At 47.0% G+C, this 19,881-nt stretch overlaps 1 protein-coding gene across 9 annotated transcripts in view; it reads right to left on the bottom strand.

Annotated features, from left to right (window-relative positions):
• Positions 1-17,947, bottom strand: part of Magi1 (membrane associated guanylate kinase, WW and PDZ domain containing 1) — a 594,817-nt gene extending 576,870 nt beyond the window's left edge. For all 9 annotated transcript variants that reach the window (XM_077109100.1, XM_077109101.1, XM_077109102.1 and 6 more), the window contains exon 1: positions 17,084-17,947. In XM_077109100.1, the coding sequence (XP_076965215.1) occupies positions 17,084-17,396 (313 nt within the window). In that variant the 5' untranslated portion in view covers positions 17,397-17,947. The remainder of the gene's footprint in view (positions 1-17,083) is intronic.
• Positions 17,948-19,881: the final 1,934 nt, after the last annotated feature.

Below are 19,881 nucleotides of genomic sequence, written 5' to 3'. Positions count from 1 at the left end.
CCCAGGTACCAAAAAAAGACAAGAAAAATAAGTTGATTGGCTCACAGATTGAAACTTATAAAAGGCAGGACATATCCCTGGGCCCTGTATCTGATCAGAAACAAGTCTCACCTGATGGCCTTTGGCTGGAATGAATGATTACAGATCCCCCCCACACACCTGCCACCCCATTTTTGCTTAGATAAGCTTAAGATGAAAAACCCTAAATTAGGCTTGGCACAGAGGCACATACCTGTCATCCCAGCAGCTCAGGAGGCTGGGGCAGGAGGATTGCAAATTCAAAGCCAGCCTCAGCAACTTAGCAAGGCCCTGAGCAACTCAGTGAGACCCTGTCTCTAAATAAAATATAAAAAAGGGCTGGGGATGGGGCTCAGTGGTTGAGTGCCCCTGGGTTCAATCCCCAGTACCTCCCCCCAAAAATAATAATAATTGTCCTAACTTTTGGCCACCTGTCAGCAATGGCATGTGATCTCACTGTCTCAGTGACATATTGCCATCACAACGCATGAAATAAACAATCATGAAACCTCAGAGGCATGCAAAAAAAAAAAAAAAAAAAAAAAAAAGCACTAATAATCCATGCACCAAAGGCTAGTTCCAAGTCAGCTGGGCTGCTTGCTGGGCAGGTGCATAACTGGATTTGGGCACATCCATGCTCCTCTCTTTAACAACAAAAAAACAGAGATGTATAGAAATTTTACCAAGGATCACCAGCATCGTGGAATATGAGCTTTATGTGCTGGGGTGTCTGTGCTCCCCAAAAGTGGCTATCATAGTAGAGGAGGTTGATGGGATGATGCAGTAGTCTAAACCAGTACACTCTCCTCAGTTCTGTCTCACACATGAAGTTCTGGATCACATACAGAACAAACCATCTAAAAATGAACTCCCATACAGGCTACTGGAATGTTCCATTGTGGTACGCTTACAGAGGGAGGTAAGGGGGACCCGAGAAGGAGAGAATGGAGACACACCCCAAATCCAAACCTAGCAAAAATTAAACTGCACACTGGGGCTTTCTGAAGCCTGTTTTCTAGTTTCTATTTTGTAAAGACCTTTCCTTGTTTGGGTCCTTGATAGAAAAATTGTTTAGACTCAGCTTCCAGTTGGAATTACCTGGACCCTGTTCCTCAGCCCCAAGCAGCTAAACCTGGCACCCAACACGGATTATGCAATGCAGAACGACCCATGATGCAGGCAGAAAGGCTTGAAAGGCTACGAGGCTTTCCATAAAAACACGATTCGACCACGTAACAGCCTCCGGGGCTCAGTGTTAGAGGGCGTCCACTCTGGGAGAAGAAGTCAGGCAGGTGACTCAGCAGCAGAATGTCCAAAGAGTTGCGTTACTATCAACTTTCCTGTCGTATATCAAACATTCCTAAGTGGTAGACATAAAGTCTATTCATTCCTTTATATTTTATTTTACTTTTTTTGGTACTGGGGATTGAACCCAAGGGCACTTAACCACGAGCCCCATCCCCAGCCCTTTTTTTGTGTTATTTAGAGACAGGGTCTCCCTGAATTGCAGAAGCCGGCCGTGAACTCTCGATCCTCCCGCCTCAGCCTCCTGAGCTGCTGGGATTAACAGGTGCATGCCACCACGCCCAGCTCATTCTTTTATTTTATTTTAAGATTAGGATTTTTTTTTTCATTCTTTTATTTTTTTAAGCTTTATTTTACTTATTTATTTTTATGAGGTGTTGAGAATCAAACCCAGGGTCTTTTACATGCTAGGCAAGCGCTCTACCCATGAGCCACAACCCCAGCCCCCTTCATTTCTTTTATTTTTAAGGCCATACAAATGTGTGAAATCACCTCTGAGCAGAGAATAGATTCTATTCGATTCCCAAGCTGGGAATTCATCTGAATGTCAATTTCAAGATGTGTTTCGGCACCCAGTTCTAAGCCTTGGCAGTCTGGGACCCTGAGACAAAATATTCCAAGAATTATAATCAGCTGTCAAAATATACTCTCTCCCCGGCTCTTCATGACCAGAATTGGAAGCTGTCACCAGCTGGGCCTCAATGAACCGACATGGACTAGTTTTAGTGCCAAACTAAACCACTTCCAGAATATATCATTCATTTCCACACACACATTTCTTGGCCCTTTTTCTGAGCTGGTCACTATCCTCAGCCCTGAGAATACAGACATTAATAAGAAATGTGACTACTCCTCTTGAAGAGACGAAATGTGACAGTTACCAACGAGCAAGACAAATGCATAAGGAGGTGGGTGCAAGGGTGTCACCTGAGATCCAAACGTGGCTCCCAGATGTGTTCTGTTGGGGTCACCCACGTTTCTGAAAGCACTCTGAACCAACATTTTAAAATTGGCAAAGTTCATTTAAAAAAGTAAATAAATAAATCCGAGTCTCTGGGTTCTCTTGCAAACTGGAAAGAGCTAGCAATACTGGACCAATGTTATTTCATGGCAGCAGCAGGCCAAAGCAGAGTGGCAACACTTCCCTCTGAACAAAGTAAGCCCTTCCAGTTTACCCCAGTCTCCACCACTCCCTAACGTCCTTTGGAAGAACTAGTCAGTATGAGTCTATCATGGCTGCTATAAAAGCCTAAGTGAAGACCCAGAGCAAGCTCACGTACATGCCGCAGCAATAAGTTGATGGATTCTATGGAGACAGAGGTGATGTGGGACAGTAAACGTCTTCAAAAGACAAAATTCGTGTGAGCCAACTGTTCTACTTCTAGACACCTATTCAAAGAAAATGCCAGAAGATGTTCACCAAAATGCACAAGGCTATTGATTGAAATGTTGTATGAAATAGGGAACAACTAAAACTAAAACAACTTTTAATTATTATTTCTCTTTTTATTACAGCATTATAATCTTACGTAGTACTTGGCTCATTTTGACAAAATGATACATGCAAGGCATTTGGTTTCAACCCCCATTCTTTCCCTTCCCTCCTCCTTACCCCATCCTCTGTTCTATTGATCTTCCTTTCATTCCTTTTTTGTTTTTTGGGTACTGGGGATTGACCCCAGGGGTGCTTAACCACTGAGCCACATCCCCAGCTCTTTTTGGTATTTTATTCAGAAACAGGGTCTCACTGAGTTGCTTAGGGTCTCACTAAGTTGCTGAGGCTGGCTTTGAACTCCTGATCCTCAGCTCTAGAGCTGATGGGATTACAGGCATGTGCTACCATGCTCAGTTTACGGTGTATGCAACCAACTATTTCATTCCATATTTCTGCCCTTTCCCTTCCTCCCTCCCTCCTCCTTGTTCTCCTCCTCCTCTACCAATCTATCCTAAATCTTTATGATATCCAACCTCCTTTCCTGCATAAAGAGGGGGTTGCAAGTGTATCACCCGAGATCCAAAATCTTATTTTTCTCTAGCTTCTACATATGGGAGAAAACATTCAGCTCTTGACTTTTGAGTCTGGCTAATTGCACTAGGCATGATTTTCTCCATTTCCATCCATTTACCAGCAAACGCCATGATTTCATTCGTCTTTATGGTTCAGTAGAACTCCACTGTGCAGATATACCACGATTTCTTGATGCATTCATCTGTTGATGGGCACCTGGGTTGATTCCATAATTTGGCCATTGTGAATTGTGCTGCTAATTAACATTGAAGGAACTATCTCATTATAACCTGCTGATCTTAGTTCTTTTGGATAATACTGAGGAGTGGGATCCCTTGGTCATATGGTGGTTCCATTCCTAGTTTTCTGAGGAGTCTCCACACTGCCTTCCAGAGTGGTTGTACTAACTTACAGTCCCACTGGCACAGTGTATGAGTGTACCTTGTTCTCCACATCCTCACCAACATGTATTATTGTTACTGTTCTTGTTTATTGCCCGGAATAAGATGAAATCTTGTGTAGTTTTCTCTGATTGCTAGAGATGTTGAACATCTTTTCATATATCTGTTGGCCATTTGTATTTCCTCTTTTGAGGAGTTCCTATTTCAACTGAAAACAATTTAATGCTCATACTCAAAGCATGATTTAACATATTACCAGATGACCAAAAATAGATCCTACAGCCATCAAAATGGCCCATATGCAGTATTTTTAAAAGTCCATGAGGGGCCGGGATTGTGGCTCAGTGGAAGAACGCTTGCTTAGCACATGAGGCACTGGGTTCAAGCCTCAGCACCACATAAAAAATAAATACATAAAATAAAGCCATTTTTTTTTTTAAAAAAGACTTTTAAAAAAAGTACACTGGGCATAGTCACGCACGCCTGTAATCCTTGTGGCTCAGGAGGCTGAGACAGGAGGATCATGAGTTCAAAGTCAGCCTCAGCAAAAGCAAGGTAGTAAGCCACTCAGTGAGACCCTGTCTCTAAATAAAATAGGGCTGGGGATGTGAAGTAGTTCAGTGCCCCCAAGTTCAATCCCCAGTAACAAAATAAAAAGAAAGAAAGAAAAAACAATTCATGATATAAGGCAAAAAGAAAAATCCCAGCAAAATAGCATGTACTATATAATCCTATTTTCATAAGAAAGCTAAACCTACGAATATATATGCAACTGTATGGATGGATGGATGGATAAAAATACAGTGTTAACACATGCATTTCTCTGGGGTAGGATTATGGGCAATGTGTGTATGTTTTCCTTTCATATTAACACCTTTTTGTATTCTACACATTGTTTATATGCCAAAAACGGTTTAAATTTCATTAGAGATATTATAAAAAAAAAAAAAAAAAAAACTACGAAAGAACAGACCAACTGCAGATAGTGAGTGATGGTCTTACAAGGTCACAATTCTAACTGAGTTTTTAAAAGATTAGAAACCAAAATTTGCATGCATATGCTTTTTATTTAAAAAAAAAAAATGCTCCAACACCAGAGGGAAGGGAATTTTTTTTTTTTTAACAACTTGATCTTGAGCTTTGAATTCTTAACCAAGTCACACAGACTTCAACAGGCTGATAGTCAGAGGAGGAAATGAACACACTCTCCCTATCAGATGTAAATTCCAAAGCCTCGCCAAGAATCCAGGTGGAAAGAGATGAACTCCATTGAAATCAGGCCAAAGTGGCACCTCCCGGGGCCGCATGTCATAAGCAAGAGGCTCAACCACTGCACACATCTGGCCAGAATAAAGGCCCGCCGAAGACCTCCAACACAATTAATTCAATATTTTCTCCACAGTTCAGAATGCTACAACTGGCAGACAACCATCTTCTATCATCACGGAAAAGTCAGACATATGGCTAAGTATATTTCATGTGCCTTCAAAATAAAATGTGGATTTTTCTAGCCAACAAGATCTTAGGCAAGAATTCTTTTTTTTCTAATGTAAAAGAGGATGCCTACTCGTTACCCTCCAAAGGATTCGACTCCACGGCTATTTCTTGAGCACCTACAGCAGGCAGAGATGACACCATACATAAAACAGGGGTACCGCCTTGAAGAAGCACATGATCCAGGACGGAAGACTGTCACGCCAATCTGCAATGGCAAGGCACTCTTGTGGCTCTTGGAGGAAGCGTGTGCATGCAAAATAACTGCGCAGGGGAGGGAGGCACCCGCAGTGTTGGTGAAATAGATCAGCAAAGAACAGAAGAAGGAGGCAAATAAGCAGAATTGTTTGAAAATATGTAGTAGCACATTCTGTTTTCTAGCTGGTAAACACTCAGGGATTCCTTTTTCAATTCCTAGGAGCTTCTCAAGTGGGGTCACCAGACTCCTGTCTAAAACAGGCGCCTCCATAGTGACCCTCTACAGTATTTAGGACTCCAGTTTTGAGGTCAAGTATAAAGGGCTCCAGGCAATGGGGGGGGGGGGGTGTCAAGACATTTCTACTGTGAAAACCCAAGATAAGAATTTTGGATCCAGGTGACTGTTTGAATCTCTCCTTTATCAGCCGTCTGGATGAATCAGCTAATTTTCTCACAGCTGAAATGAGAATAAGATCCTCTACCCAGGCAAACCCTTTAACCCAAATTTCAGTGACAGGTCGAAAGATCAATAACTCCTACTTACAGCCAGGCATGGTGGCGGTAATAATTCATACTTAAAGCCAGTTGGGTGTAATCCCAGCGGCTCAGGAGGCTGAGGCAGGAGGATGGCAAGTTCAAGGCTAGCCTCAGCTACTTAGCAAGGCCCTAAGCAATTTAGTGAGACCCTATCTCGATGGAAAAAATAAAAAGGGCTGGGGATGTGGCTCCGTGGTTAAGCACCCCTGGATTCAATCCCTACTACAAAAATAAATAAACCGACAAATAAATAAATAGTGCTTACAATGGTTAATCCACCACCCATTATTCAGATTCCCAGGCTAACCATGAAGTTGCACCTTAAGGCAGGATTTCTCAACCTCACCCTTCATGAAACCGGAGGCTGGCTAATTCTCTGTTGCAAGACTGAGTTGTACATTATAGGAGGTTATCATGTTTGGATATGAGGCCGCCCCCAAAAGGTCCTGTTAGTGCAGGAGTATTTAGAGGTGAGATGACTGGATTATTGAGAGCTGTCACCTAATCAGCCCATCCTAGTTTGTAGGGACTGACTGGGTGGTTAACGGTAGGCGGTGACACAGTGGGTGGAGGAGGTGGGTCACTGGGCATGTGCCCTGAAAGGGCACATGATCCTCGAGGCCCCTTGCCCCTGACCCCACCATGAGCTGAGCCCCTTCCGCCCTCAGGGCCCCTCCTCCATGATGTCCAGCCTCCCCTCCAGCCCACAGCAACGCAGCTTCCTGTCTATGGACTGAGACCTCTGAAACCGTGAGCCTGAAATAAACTCTTCCTCCACGTTGTTCTTCTCGGTATTTTGGTCCCAGTGATGGAAAAACTGACCAAAACCGATGTTCAGCGCATCTCTGACCCATTACTAGATGCCAATCGCATCCCAGTCACTAACTGTGACAACCCAAAGTGTCTCCAGACATGGCCAAATGTTCCCAGGGGTGGACCAAAGGGCTCCCACTCCCAGCAGAGCCCACTCAGGTGTCGCCCCTTCTCGGCGAAGACGCATCCCGACTGCTATCCTGCAGGCAGCTCCCGGCCGAGCAGCGCGTGGAGTGTTTCATACTCAGCATCTTGTCCGGTGGCCACAATCACCCCAGAAGGCAAGGACTGCTCTCATTCTCATCTGGGAGAAGGGACGTTCTGCAAGTTCACCTGCCCACGGTCACTCAACAGGAGGGAGAATCAGGTGACGGACTCCAAACCAGGAAGCCCCACTGCCTCCCAGACATCTGCAGCATAAGAGCCCAGACGTGGCACCAGGAAAACAGAGGATATTGGCTTCACACGCGCAAAGGTCATCAATGTTGATACTGGCCGACCTGGAATACCCAAGAAATAAGGAGACCAACTTGTCCTCCTTCCACGTTTTATCACAATCTGGGAGCTAAGGACAGCCATTAGAAACAATTCATCACCTGTGACAACCACGCACGGCGGGACTCCACAGGCTTCCTTCCAACCTGTGTAAACCCACCCAGGTGGAGCCCTTTAAAAAGACAGCATTTGATATTTGAAAAACGTTCAATCTCACTGGCAATTAGAGAAATGCAAATGAAAGCTACACGGAGATTCCATCTCCCCCCAGTAAGAGTGGCAATTATCAAGAATACATGTAACAATAAGTGGTGGTAAGGATGTGGGGAAAAAGGTTTCACTCCTACATTGCTGGTGGGACTGCAAATTGGTGAAACCACTCTGGAAAGCAGAGTGGAGATTCTTCAGGAAATCTGGAATGGTGAAGCAGCCACATCAATGTTTATAGCAGCTTAATTCATAATAACTGAGCTCTGGACCCAACCTAGTTGCCCTTCAACAGATGAATGGATTAAGAAAATGTGGTATTTATACACAGTGGAATATTACTCAGCCATAAAGAAAAATGAAATTATGACATTTGCCAGTACATGGATGGATCTGGAGACTCTCGTGCTAAGTGAAATAATACCCCAAAACCAAAGGCTGAATGTTCTCTCTGATATGCAGATGCTGACTCATAATGGGAGGGGGGGGAGCGTTCACTGGATTGGACAGGGGGGAGAGGGGGACAGAGAGGAGGGATGGGAATAGGAAAGACAGTGGAAATGAATCAGACATCAGTTTCCTCTGTTCCTATATGAACACACGACCAGGGAAACTCCACATCATGTCCAACCACAAGAATGGCATCCTAATTAGAATAAGTTAGACTCCATATATGAATAATATGTGAAAATACATTCTACTATCATGTATAACTAAAAAGAACAAATAAAAAAAATTTTTTAAAAAGACAGCATTTGAATCATGCAAGAAAAAAAAAAAAATGAGGGCTTTTCCTAGACTGCAAGAGCTTTCCAGAGCATGGTGTACCACCATCTGCATCTCCAAGAGCTTGCTTGCTCTCCCCAAGTGCTTTCAGGCAGGAAACACTCAAAATAACAGAAGCCACGCTTTCTTGGGCACTTGCTATGTGCCAGGCCCCGTGCCCTGTGTTTTACTTAAACCTCTTCATTTTAATTCTCCATCGACCCTAGAAAGTAGGTTGTCGGTATCATCTCCAGGTTCAGAAGGTGAAATCATGGTGCACATGGGGAAGTCTCCTACCCAGGATATCCCAGCTAGTCAAGGAAATGCCTCCTTTCCGTGCCAGCCACCCTGGGCCTAAAATCTGAATTTACAACATGTCAATGAATTGCTGTCTGTGGATTCTTTTATGAGCAGCACAACAGTCCTGTTAATTCTGTATACAGCAATAACTTTGAGACAGGGCTTATGACCAGGGCATAATTGCCTCGGATTGCACCATCCTGCCACTGTCCATACAGAGAGCCCCGAGTCTTGTTTCCTAACAGACTAAAAGATCAGACTTATTGTGAAGACACAGCCATGCCCCATTCCCAGCACACAATGCCTCTGTCTGCGGTAATAGAGAGCTTGATACCTTAGCCACGAGAATCTAATTGTCTTACATAACTCATTGTCACAACACCGGAGACGGTGACAGAAAATGTCTACATAGCCAGGCGCAATGCTTGCGATCGAAGCAGCTCGGGAGGCGGAGGCAGGAGGATCCTGAGTTCAAGGCCGGCCTCAGCAATATTATCAGGCCCTGAGCAACTCACTGAGACCATGTTTCAAAATAAAAGACAAAAAGGGCTGGGGATGTGGCTCAGTGGGTAAGCACCCCTGGGTCCAATTTCCAGTACCAAAAAAAAAGGGTGATGGGGGCAGACAGGACGGCGAGTGGACTGGGGTCGGTGGCTGGGCTAGGAATGGCATGCTGGGCACAGGCCTATCCCAGGGTCCAGACCTCAGGCCCTCATCTAAGTCAGCAACACGGGGGCCCTGGTTACTGCCATTTCGAGAATCCACCTGACACTAAACTCGGCACTAGGTCATTCTTGTTTTTTTTTTTTTTTTTTAGAGAGAGAATTTTTTAATATTTATTTTTCAGTTTTTGGTGGACACAACATCTTTATTTGATTTTTATGTGGTGCTGAGGATCGAACCCAGCGCCCCGGGCATGCCAGGTGAGCACGGTACTGCTTGAGCCACATCCCCAGCCCTGCACTAGGTTATTGTGAAGCTCAAAGACCTCTTCCAGGTTGAGACAGGAGGATCGAGCTCAAGGCCAGCCTCAGCAATGGTGAGGTGCAACTCAGGGAGACCCTGTCTCTAAATAAAATACAAGATAGGGCTGGGGATGGGGCTCAGGGGTCGGGGTCCCCTGGGTTCAATCCCCAGTACCGTAAAAAAAAAAATGAATGAATAAAATAAAAAAGAAAAATCAGATCCTACAGGCTTGGGAGTTTCTGAAAGGACTTTGGCTTTCACTCAAAGATAAGATCCATAGAAATAATTAAATAATGGACTATCGTGTCATTTAGTTACTGATCTATAAAGAGGAGGTTACCAGGTGATCATAAAAGTCACTCTTCACACTCCCTTTTCCAGGGTTGTCAGTCAGAACACAACGGAACGTCCACAGGACACTTTGCTATAAAGCAGGGTTCAGGAGGAGGCCTGTCCCTGATTTCATGGAAATAAGGACATGGATTCACAGAAACGCCACATGAACGCGGAGGCCCATGGGGGCGAAGCAGAGCGAAGCTCCGCTGTTCCCTGGGGATTTCTCAAGGTCACGGATCTCACATGTGGGCTGCATGAGATGCGCAAAAAAGCAGGGACTTACTTTTGAGAGCATGAGTGTCCGTCCTTCACGAATCTGACAGCCTGTGTCCTCAGCGTGTACAACATCAGGATGTCCCGTCACACGTCTGGGCACACTCCAGGAGAGGCCCACCAACATCACGGGGCGGTGATCGTTGTTCATACAGCAACCTCCTCCGAGTAGACCCTCATGGTGAGGAGATGTCAGAAGGTTCTCTCTTGTAAACCCCTTCCTCCCCCTTACTTCTGCCATCCCAAACTAGCCGGGTCATCACCACCCCCCAATGCAGTGAGCAAGAGTATGCCACTGCCTCACAAGGTCAAGGTCAAGTTAAATATATATACATATATATTTTTTTTAATTTGGATGGGCACAATACCTTTATTCTATTTATTTATTTGTATGTGGTGCTGAGGATGGAACCCAGTGCTTCACACATGCTAGGCAAGCGCTCTACCACTGAGCCACAACCCCAGCCCAAGTTAACCTATTTTTTAAGTAACAGCCCATGGCAAAGGGTGGCCAGAGGAAACAATGGGCAGGTTGGACTGCCTGTCCTTGCATTATTTCTTTATAGAAGCCACGGAGTGTTCCACTGCTTCAACTAAACTACTCTGGAGGAGTCTTGCCAAGAACAAAAACAGATTGATTCTTGAAAGTTTAGATTAAAAAAATAAAAATAAAAGGCACAGCCAAGCACGGTGGTGCACACCTGTAATCCCACCCTGTAATCGGGAGGCTGAGGCAGGAGGATCATGAGATCAAAGCCAGCCTCAGCAAAAGCAAGACACTAAGCAACTCAGTGAGACCCTGTCTCTAAATAAAATACAAAAGAGGGTTGGGGATGGGGCTCAGTGGTCGAGTGCCCCTGAGTTCAATCCCCAGTACCAAAAAGAAAAAACCAAAACTGTATATATGAAAAAGGAGAAATGATGTAGAGAGCCTAGTTGTACTTGTCATCTGAATAAGAAGAAAGAATGGAAGATTCGTTCAAGCCTCCAATAAATTTTAGTGAGCACCTATTATCTGCTGTTATTATTTTAGCCACTGGGAAACAGGAAAATCAGAGCTGTTTCTTATTTCCATGGAACTGATATTCTAGTAGGAGAGGAAACAGACCAAAAAGATCATGTGAGAGGCACAGAGGCTATGAAGATACAAATGCATGTGAGGAGATGGTTCTGGACCCAAAGAGCCACCCTATAGGCAGTGAGTGGTGTGCCAGAGACCTAAAGCAACCTGGGGAGAACCAGTTACATGCTCTCTTCCCAACTCCAGCTCCATGCATGTGTCATACGTCAAAAAACACCCTAAGTCATGTACATATAAAAAGAACAAAAAACTACAATGTAAAAACAATAACATTAGGGCTGGGGATGGGGCTCCGTGGAAGAGCACTTGCCTTGCCTGGGTTCCATCCCCAGTACTACAAAAATAATAAGAAGTCGTCAAATCAAAGGAGGGGAAATATAACAGGACTATTTTGTTATAGAGCTGCTGTCATACAGTCCAACTGGTCAAAGCAAATACACAACACCAAAACAAAACACAGAAATGAGCTCCACTCAACTGCGTGTGGTCCTGACATCCTCCTGCAGTAAAAGAAGGGTCTGGCAACCCCGTTTGGGCTTTTAAATTGGGTCCTATTTATTGTCACCATCCTGCCTTTCTTTTTTTAAAGTGCGGGGACCATTTCGGTTCCTGAGTAATTTGCAAAACCGCAAAATTCATCTACAAAAATATGAAAGTGTGACCTGTAATATACCCAATTGGGAAACTCCAGTCACACCATTTTAAGGCTTGGGAGTCTGGGTTATTCGTGGGAGCACAGCATTTCAGGAGCACAGAGTACCCAGAAAGAGACACACCCGCTTATTTTGGGCTTAAAGAAACTCAGGCCCTCAAAGAGTGACTTGCCAGGCGACAGCATGCTCTGGATCCCAGCCCCCCTCCTCAACTGCAGCTACACCTTAAGGCCTCGGTATTTAAACCTGAGCAAGCTCCAGCAATACCCCCGGCTCCACCCCTCGAGTTTCTGAACCAGCCACAGCTGCTGAGTGAGCTAATGCCACTTGGTCCGGGGACTGCACTACCAGAACCAAATGTCCCAGGAATGAAGAGCAAGAGTTTGGGGTGAGACTCAGCTGAATTCCAGCTCTTTCTGCCACTTGTGGTAGCACCCTTGAAAAATTCACCCAGACACTCTGAAACTCAAGTTTCCAACGTTTGAGTCCAGTTCAGTGAATTAAAGGAGAGGCTGACCATGAAGCACTACCTTAGCAGAGCGCTTGACATATTCTGTTTTCTTTTTCTTTCTTATTTGGTGATGGGAGGGCTTCACAGGGCTTTTGCACACACCAAGCACACCTTGGTCAGACATATTTTAATGTAAGAGCTTAAAAAAGGTGAGCTACTTTCTATACCAAAGTTTTCCTAATTACATGTTCCCCCCTATCCACAGTAGAAAGTCCAAAATTCAAAAGACAAACAAGATCAAAGATTGGCAAATGTTTGGAACTAATGGCACATTGACAACAGCTTCGTTCATAGCCGTTGAACACCGTCAACATTACAAACGCCCACCAGAAAGCAAAAGGAGAACCCAAACTCGTCAATGTGTGTAATGGAATAATATTCAGCAATGAAAAGAATCAAAGGCCAGGCACCATTGGACACACTTGTAACCCCAGTTACTTTGGAGGCTGAGGCGGGAGGATTGCAAGTTTGAAGCCAACCCCGGGCAACTTAGCAAGACCTTGTCTCAAAATTTTTAAAAAAATTTAAATAGGACTGGAGATGTAGCTCAGTTGTAAAGCACCCCTGGGTTCAATTCCCAGCACTGCAAAAATAAAAATAAAGAATGATGCACAAAAATGTGAAATCTCCAAAATATTTTGTTGGGTAAAAAAAAAAAAAGCCAGACAGAGCCGCACATTGTGGCACACACCTGCAATCCCAGAGGGCTCAGGAGGCTGAGAAAGGAGGACAGAGACTCCAAAGCCAACCCTAAGCCTTAGCAATTTAGTGAGACCCTTTCTCTAAATGAAATATAAAAAAGAGCTAGGGATGTGGCTTGGTAGTGAAGGGCCCCTGAGTTCAATCCCTGGTACTCCCGGTCCCCCCTCTTCTCAGAACAAAGCCAGACACAATAGAGTACACACTACATGACTTCTCTTTTTATAAAGCTGAAGAACAGAGAAATCTACGATAAAAGAAATCAAAGAGTCTTTAGTAGAAGGGATTAACTGGAAAGAAACAGGAGGGAAATTTCTTGGGTCATGGAAATGTTCTCTATCTTGATTGCAGCGGTGACAACATGAACATATGCATTTGTCAAAACTCATCAAATGAGACACACAAGATCTGTGCAAACTTGACTTAAACATTACACAATATACACATGTAATGAAACGTCCTACAGTGACCATGAATATATGCAACTTTGATCTTTTGATGTATCCGTTAAAATTTTTTATGTATTAATTAAAATTTTAAAAAGACTCTGGTACCGTGGTGGTGCATGCCCTCCTACTTGAAAGCATGGAACAGGAGGATCAGAAGTTCGAGGCCATCCTGGGCAATCTGGGGAGACCCCTGTCTCAAAATTAAAAAAACACAAAGGGCTAGGGGTATGGTTCAGAAGTAGGGTGTGGCTAGATTCATGCCCAGGCATGCTCTACATGCAAAAATTTTTAAAGATTATTTTTTTAAAAATTGTGCAGCTAGGTATAGTGTCACACCCCTGTAAATCCCAGCAGCTTGGGAGGCTGAGGCAGGAAGATCGTGAGTTCAAAGCCAGCCTCAGCAACTTAGTGAGGCCCTAAGCAACTCAGGGAGACCCTGTCTCTAAATAAAATATAGAATAAAGGGCTGGGGATGGGGCTCAGTGGTTGAGTGCCTCTGGGTTCAATCCCTGGTACAAAAAAAAAAAAAAGTTGTGCATCTTACTATAGTAAAATGATACCTTAATGCAAATTTAAAACAACATGTTTATATATAAAACACACACACACATAGATATATACATATGTTTTTAAAGGTATTTTGTGACAAAGGACTGACACAAGATGAACAACTCCAGCCCAGAAGGTTCATTTAGTTTGATTCCCCCACAGCCCAGTCCTGCTTGGTAGAATACCATTTGCTATGGACTATTTTGGTCCATGCATCCTTCCAGAGAACTGCCATGAAATAGAATCTTCCCCCACAAGACAACCATGACATTTCCATACTGACAGTGCCCACAGTGACCCATGTCCCCGGTAGAGGCTAACTCACACAGAAGTAACATTTTGCTTTACTGTGTACCAAGAGTGAGCCTTGCTCCTCCGACAAAGATGCTGTAAATGAGGCAGAACTCTGTCATGTAATTAAAATCACATTCTCACCATGAAGGAGGGAATGGAGGCTGGGTGGAATGGTTTCCAGGGCCACCTTTTACTGTGATGAAGTCCTCCCACGAGCTGGCTCTGCCCAGGTGATTATTACAAGAAGTTGCTGTCACAGTGTCGTGAGACCCAGGCTATTCAAGTTTCCCCGTCAGCATCTTTTTTCTATCAACACAAATAGGTTCAAAACCAAGCACAATGGTTCACCCCTGTCATCCCAGTGGTTGGGGAGGCTGAAGCAGGAGGATCATGAGTTCAAAGCCAGCTTCAGCAACTTAGCGAGGCCCTAAGCAACTTAGTGAGACCCTGTCTCTAAATAAAATACAAAACAGCACTGGGGATGTGGCTCAGTGGTTGAGTGCCCCTGATTTCAATCCCTGGTACCCACCCACCCACCCCCAAAAAAATAGGTCCAAAGGCATGCAAACAATTACCCCTGATGTCCACATCTCTGTGCACTAAGAATAGTCTAGAGCAAGGACATTAACACTGCATAAACACTGCAGAGGTGTCTGATCCTAAACCTTCTCAATAATCTCACCCAACTTTCCTAAATTCCATGAACGAGACAGCCCTGGGTCCACGCCTCCAATCCCTCTGATTACTTGTGGAAGGGTGTGGCTCACCCACAAGCATCTTGCACACTGCAAATGAATACATTATACACCACCAGGAACCCCAATGGATGGGCAGGAACCCCAGCCCATTCGTCCCCTGCCCTTACTCCAAAATGGCCCTGAACTGAGATCTGCAGCTGTTCCCATAAAAACGCCTGACACAGTATCTCCTCTAAAGTTCCATTGGGTCATCTTCATCCATTAGCTGGCATTAAATTCATAATCCAGGCTCCCAGATAAATAAATAAATAACTGCTAAAAATTAACTCAAACATGAAAATAATAGCTAATCTTTAAGTTGAGCACTTACTATTTACCAGCACTGTCCTGGGCATGTTCCCCTCATTAGCTTATGTAATCATACCCACAAGCTAGTTTACAGATAAGAACCTAAGAATACATCATGGAGCAAGGCAAGGGGACCTCATGCAACAAGAGAGATGTGCCAATGAGTAAGGGAACATGGAGGAGGAAATATCTGCTCATTTTTGCAGAATGGTAGAGGACTTCCTGGAAGAGGTGTCCAGGTGGAAGATTAGGACATAAATGACACTTTTCCATTAAATTCAGCCCTCAAAGCTACCAAAAGGCCAGGCTTACCGGCACACCCCCACCCATCTCCTCCTCCTCCTCATCTGGAAGAGGCCTGTTTCTAGAAAGGACCAGCTCAGCCCAGCCCTCCTTTCTTTTGACACATTCCTGCAGCTGCTGGCCTTCCTATGGAAACATATGGAAACTTTTCACCACATTCAGCTCCACCACCTCCTTTGGTGCTTTCATTGAGAACCTGCGTCACAGTGCTGGGCTGCACCCGGCTCCCTGTCAAGACTTCAGTCCTTCTCACATGGGTAACAGGGGACAGTCCTTGCCTAGACCGCACTGAGATGTAAGGGGACCTACCACCACCACCACCAGCAAATGCATCTTTTGAAGCGGTCTTTCCTCCTTTCCCGACTTCTGATAGAGGAACTTGCTTTCCTTACCTCCTCAAAATCAGCGCACACACACACACACACACACACACACACACACCCCAGCCCCTAAATACCATCCCCCAATCCCTCCCTCCGAGCTTAAAGCTCTGTCAACAAGGGAACAGCTTCTGATGGTTGTGTGACCTTGGACAAGTCGCCTAACATTAATGTCAGTCCTGGTTTCCTTATTGGTAGTAGGGGTTTTATTTAAAAAAAAAAAAAAAAAAAAGTGGATCTTAGAACTGCAAATCAGAATGAGATGTGCAAATCGAGCATTTTACAGAGAGTCTCGCACTAGTCGACTGTCAGTGAACAACTGTTATCATCATCCTCAATCATGAGGACGGTGACGGTAAACTTGGACTAGATTCGCGCCCAGAGCTAAACCCTCCTCCCCCCTCCCCCACACCGCGGTGGAGACACATGCGTCATCCAGCTGTGGGGTGAATGCAGGCTCTGCACCGCGGATCGGGAATCTCCCGGAGGTCACAATAGCCCCCCTGGAGGGGATACAGGAGGAAGCTAGTTTTCTGATTGAAGAGATCCAAGAAATCGTAGCCCCTCTCCTTCCAGGCACCCAATCACCAGATCTAGAAACTGATTTCGTGGAGCAAGAATGGCCAAAAGCTACTCGCGCTGCATCACTCCCCCCCCCGCCCCAAGAAGCCGGGGACCCGTCCACCTCTGCCCCTGCCTCAGTTCCCCAAGTCCCCTTCAGGCTCAGTCGAAGCTGGCTGAGATAACAGGTTGACAAATCGGGCCCGGGAAACATCTCCCCGCTCCCTTGCGCAAATGCAGCCCCTACCCAAACGCAGGTGGGCCAACGACCCACAACCCGGCAAGAACTTTAGGTATTTCGCCACCACCGGGGCGCACGGCCTCAACTTCTCTCCGCTGCGCTCCGAGAAGGAAAGCGGGAAGTCGGGATGGTGGGGGCACCCCACAAGCCTCCCCTCTTATCTGGGGTGCGCCCCCCCACAGGGGCACGCCCCGTCTTACCTGGTCTGACGGCTTTGAAGGTGACGGCCTCCTTGCAACTGTCGATGACCCCCAGCACGTCATAGCGGGGCAGACCGGACACCCGGATCCCCTGCACCTCCAGAAGCAGCTCTCCCTCGCTCAGCTTCGGGCCCTCGCCACCGCCGGGGAGCCCCGCCACCTCGGTGGCCGCCACCGCTCCAACGTATGGAAACTCCCCATTCTCCGCGCCCCCCAGCACCGTCACCCCCAGCTCGCCCTGAGGTCCCCGCTTCACGGTGCATTCGTGAACCCTGCTAGTCCAGTGGTTCTTTTTCTGGATCACTTTCGACATGATGAGTTGAAACCCCTCCTCCTCCAAAAAAAAAATAATAATAAATAAGAGTAAAAATGAGACAGGTGGCCCCCACAGCACAAGCCCCCAAGTCTCCTCGGGTTCATAGGAGAAACATCTCTCCCCCAAATTACGCCGCGGGAGAGCCCCTGGGCAGCCTCGCTCCCCTGCACACCCTCGCGCACTCAAGCCATCATCATAAAACAAACTTTCTGGGCTCCTCCGCGAGCCCTGCACAGGCGCCCGCGAGCTTTGTTTGCATTCCGGTGCCTCTCGGTCCACGTTCCGGCGCCCGATCGCGCTCTCCCGGGCCAGAGTCCACTCTGCGCCTCTCCGAGGATTTTTTTTTTTTTTTTTCCTTCCTCTCTTCCTTTCTTTCTTGCCTTTTTAGAAAATGCGGCGCCTCCTCTTTGCTTCCCGCCCGGCTCGCCACTCCTCGCTGGCGGGCTGTTCCAGAGGACCAGGGAAGCCCTTCCAGCCAGTTGCTGGGAGCCCTGGAGACGCGGCTGCGGGGCGGGGGTGGAGGGGACCGGAGGGAAGTGCCCGCGGCCCCTTTAAGCAGATACAAAGGCTCGACTTGTTTTGTTACAGTTCATTCTATTCCGCGCCGCGGAGCTCAGCGGCCCGGCGAGAGGAGACGCGCGCGCATGCGCCCCGCGGCCGCCTGCGGGCCCGCCGGCCCCGCCCCTCCACCCCGAAGCCAGAGATTCCTACGTGCTTCCCGTTGGGTCCTAAGACCGACCCCCCACGAGAAGCCCGCTTGGCCCCTTTTTCCGACACCCCTCTATTTCCTCCTCCTTTTCTTGCAAACCAATCGACTGGGCAAGTGGCTTTGGGGAAGAGGGAGGCGCGTAGTGTTTGACCCCAACTCGCGGACCCAGGCGGTGTGTGTTTGGGGACAGGTGGGGGTTGGGGAGGCTCGCACACTCACCCTGGCGCACACTCACGCACACAAGCACGCCCTCGCGCCAGCCCCAAGCCTCCTGGACGCCCTCGGCCAGTGGCTGGCCACGCTGTCGGTCACCCAGCCCGGCTTGTCCACCGCCTCCGCCACATTTCCCTCTAAAACCTGGGACTGATTTGGAGGCGCGCTGCTCCCCGCCTCCCCTGCGCCCACGGGTTCAGGTCCTGGGCGCGGGGTCTGGGCGGGTGTCCTGCCACCCTGGGGAGGGGGACGGTGGGTTCCCCAGAGCCCCCCCAACTGAGATCCCGGTGCGCTTCAAAGGCGCCCACAGGCACAAACACCCTCATCCTTAAACTTTGGGGCCAACTTTTTAGGACCTGGGCAAACTAAGATGGGGAGAGAAGCCAAAGGCCAGCGTGGTCTTCGACCTAGGGACCCATCTAGCTTTTCCACTGTCCTTCCGGCAAAGACTGCGGCCGCCGGTTCTCTGCCCCGGGCTCAAGTTCCTGGTGGAGCCCGTAAGCCTTCGAACTTCGGGGACAGCGAATAAAGATCCCCGCGGGTATGGGACGTGCGCCCGCGTCCTAGCGCCCGCAGGGGTGAGGGCGCGGCGGCCACCTCTGGAATCCGCGGCCCGGGGGTCCCTACGGCGCCAGCGCCGCCCACAGGCGGGGTGGAGAGCGCCTGTGCCCGCCAGGCTGGGGCAGCAAGACCAAGTCGGCTGTCCCCTCCACCTGCGGAGAGTGGGACGCCACAGCGGCGTGATGGGGTTGAGGGCTGGGCTCTGGCGATCGCGACTTTGAACTCGTTCCGTGACCTCTCGGAGCCTTCGCTTCCCGAGGGCCATAAATGACAGAGTTCTTGGGAGAAGACTTGCAAAGTGAACACTTACAAAGCGGCAAATAACTACAGAAACTCATAGTACCAGTGATACTGGGAAAGAGAGATAGGACGTTTTCGCGGTAAATGGTGACAATAATTCATCTCCTTCTTTCTAGAACTTAAAAAATATATCCATTTATTTTATTTTATTATTTTTATTTGATTGATTGATTGATTGGTACTGGGAGTTGAATCCGAGGGCACTCACCACTGAGCCACATCCCCAGCCCTTTTTATTTCTTATTTTGAGACTGGGTCTCACGAAGTTGTGGAGGCTAGCCTTGAACTTGCAATCCTCCTTCCCCAGCCTCTGGAATAAATGGAATTAAAGGCTTGAACCCTGCCTGGCCTTATCGTCTGTTGTCTATACCCATCTGCTGGGCTCAACCCTGACTGGATCAAATGAGGAGGGCCGTCAAAGGTAAAATCCAGTAATTGGAAACTCAAGAATGGAACCTACCATCTAGACTTTTAAGTGGTGCTGCTATACAATATGGAGGACCACAGGTTCAGTATCTTGATTCCTGAGCATTTTGTGTCATAGGCCCATTTGGAGCCTGGAACACATCTCTGTGGAGCACGCACTCCAATGAGGGCCTGGAACTTGGCAGAGTTTGGCTTACTGATGTAACTCACTGCTCACATGTTGCTCAAATGAATTCTCCCACAAAAAAAAAAAAAAAAAAAATACATCATGCA

Source organism: Callospermophilus lateralis, chromosome 1, assembly GCF_048772815.1.
Source record: "Callospermophilus lateralis isolate mCalLat2 chromosome 1, mCalLat2.hap1, whole genome shotgun sequence".
Taxonomy (NCBI): domain Eukaryota; kingdom Metazoa; phylum Chordata; class Mammalia; order Rodentia; family Sciuridae; genus Callospermophilus; species Callospermophilus lateralis.
Note: the sequence above shows the minus strand (reverse complement) of the source record. Positions and strands in the feature narration are given on the sequence as shown.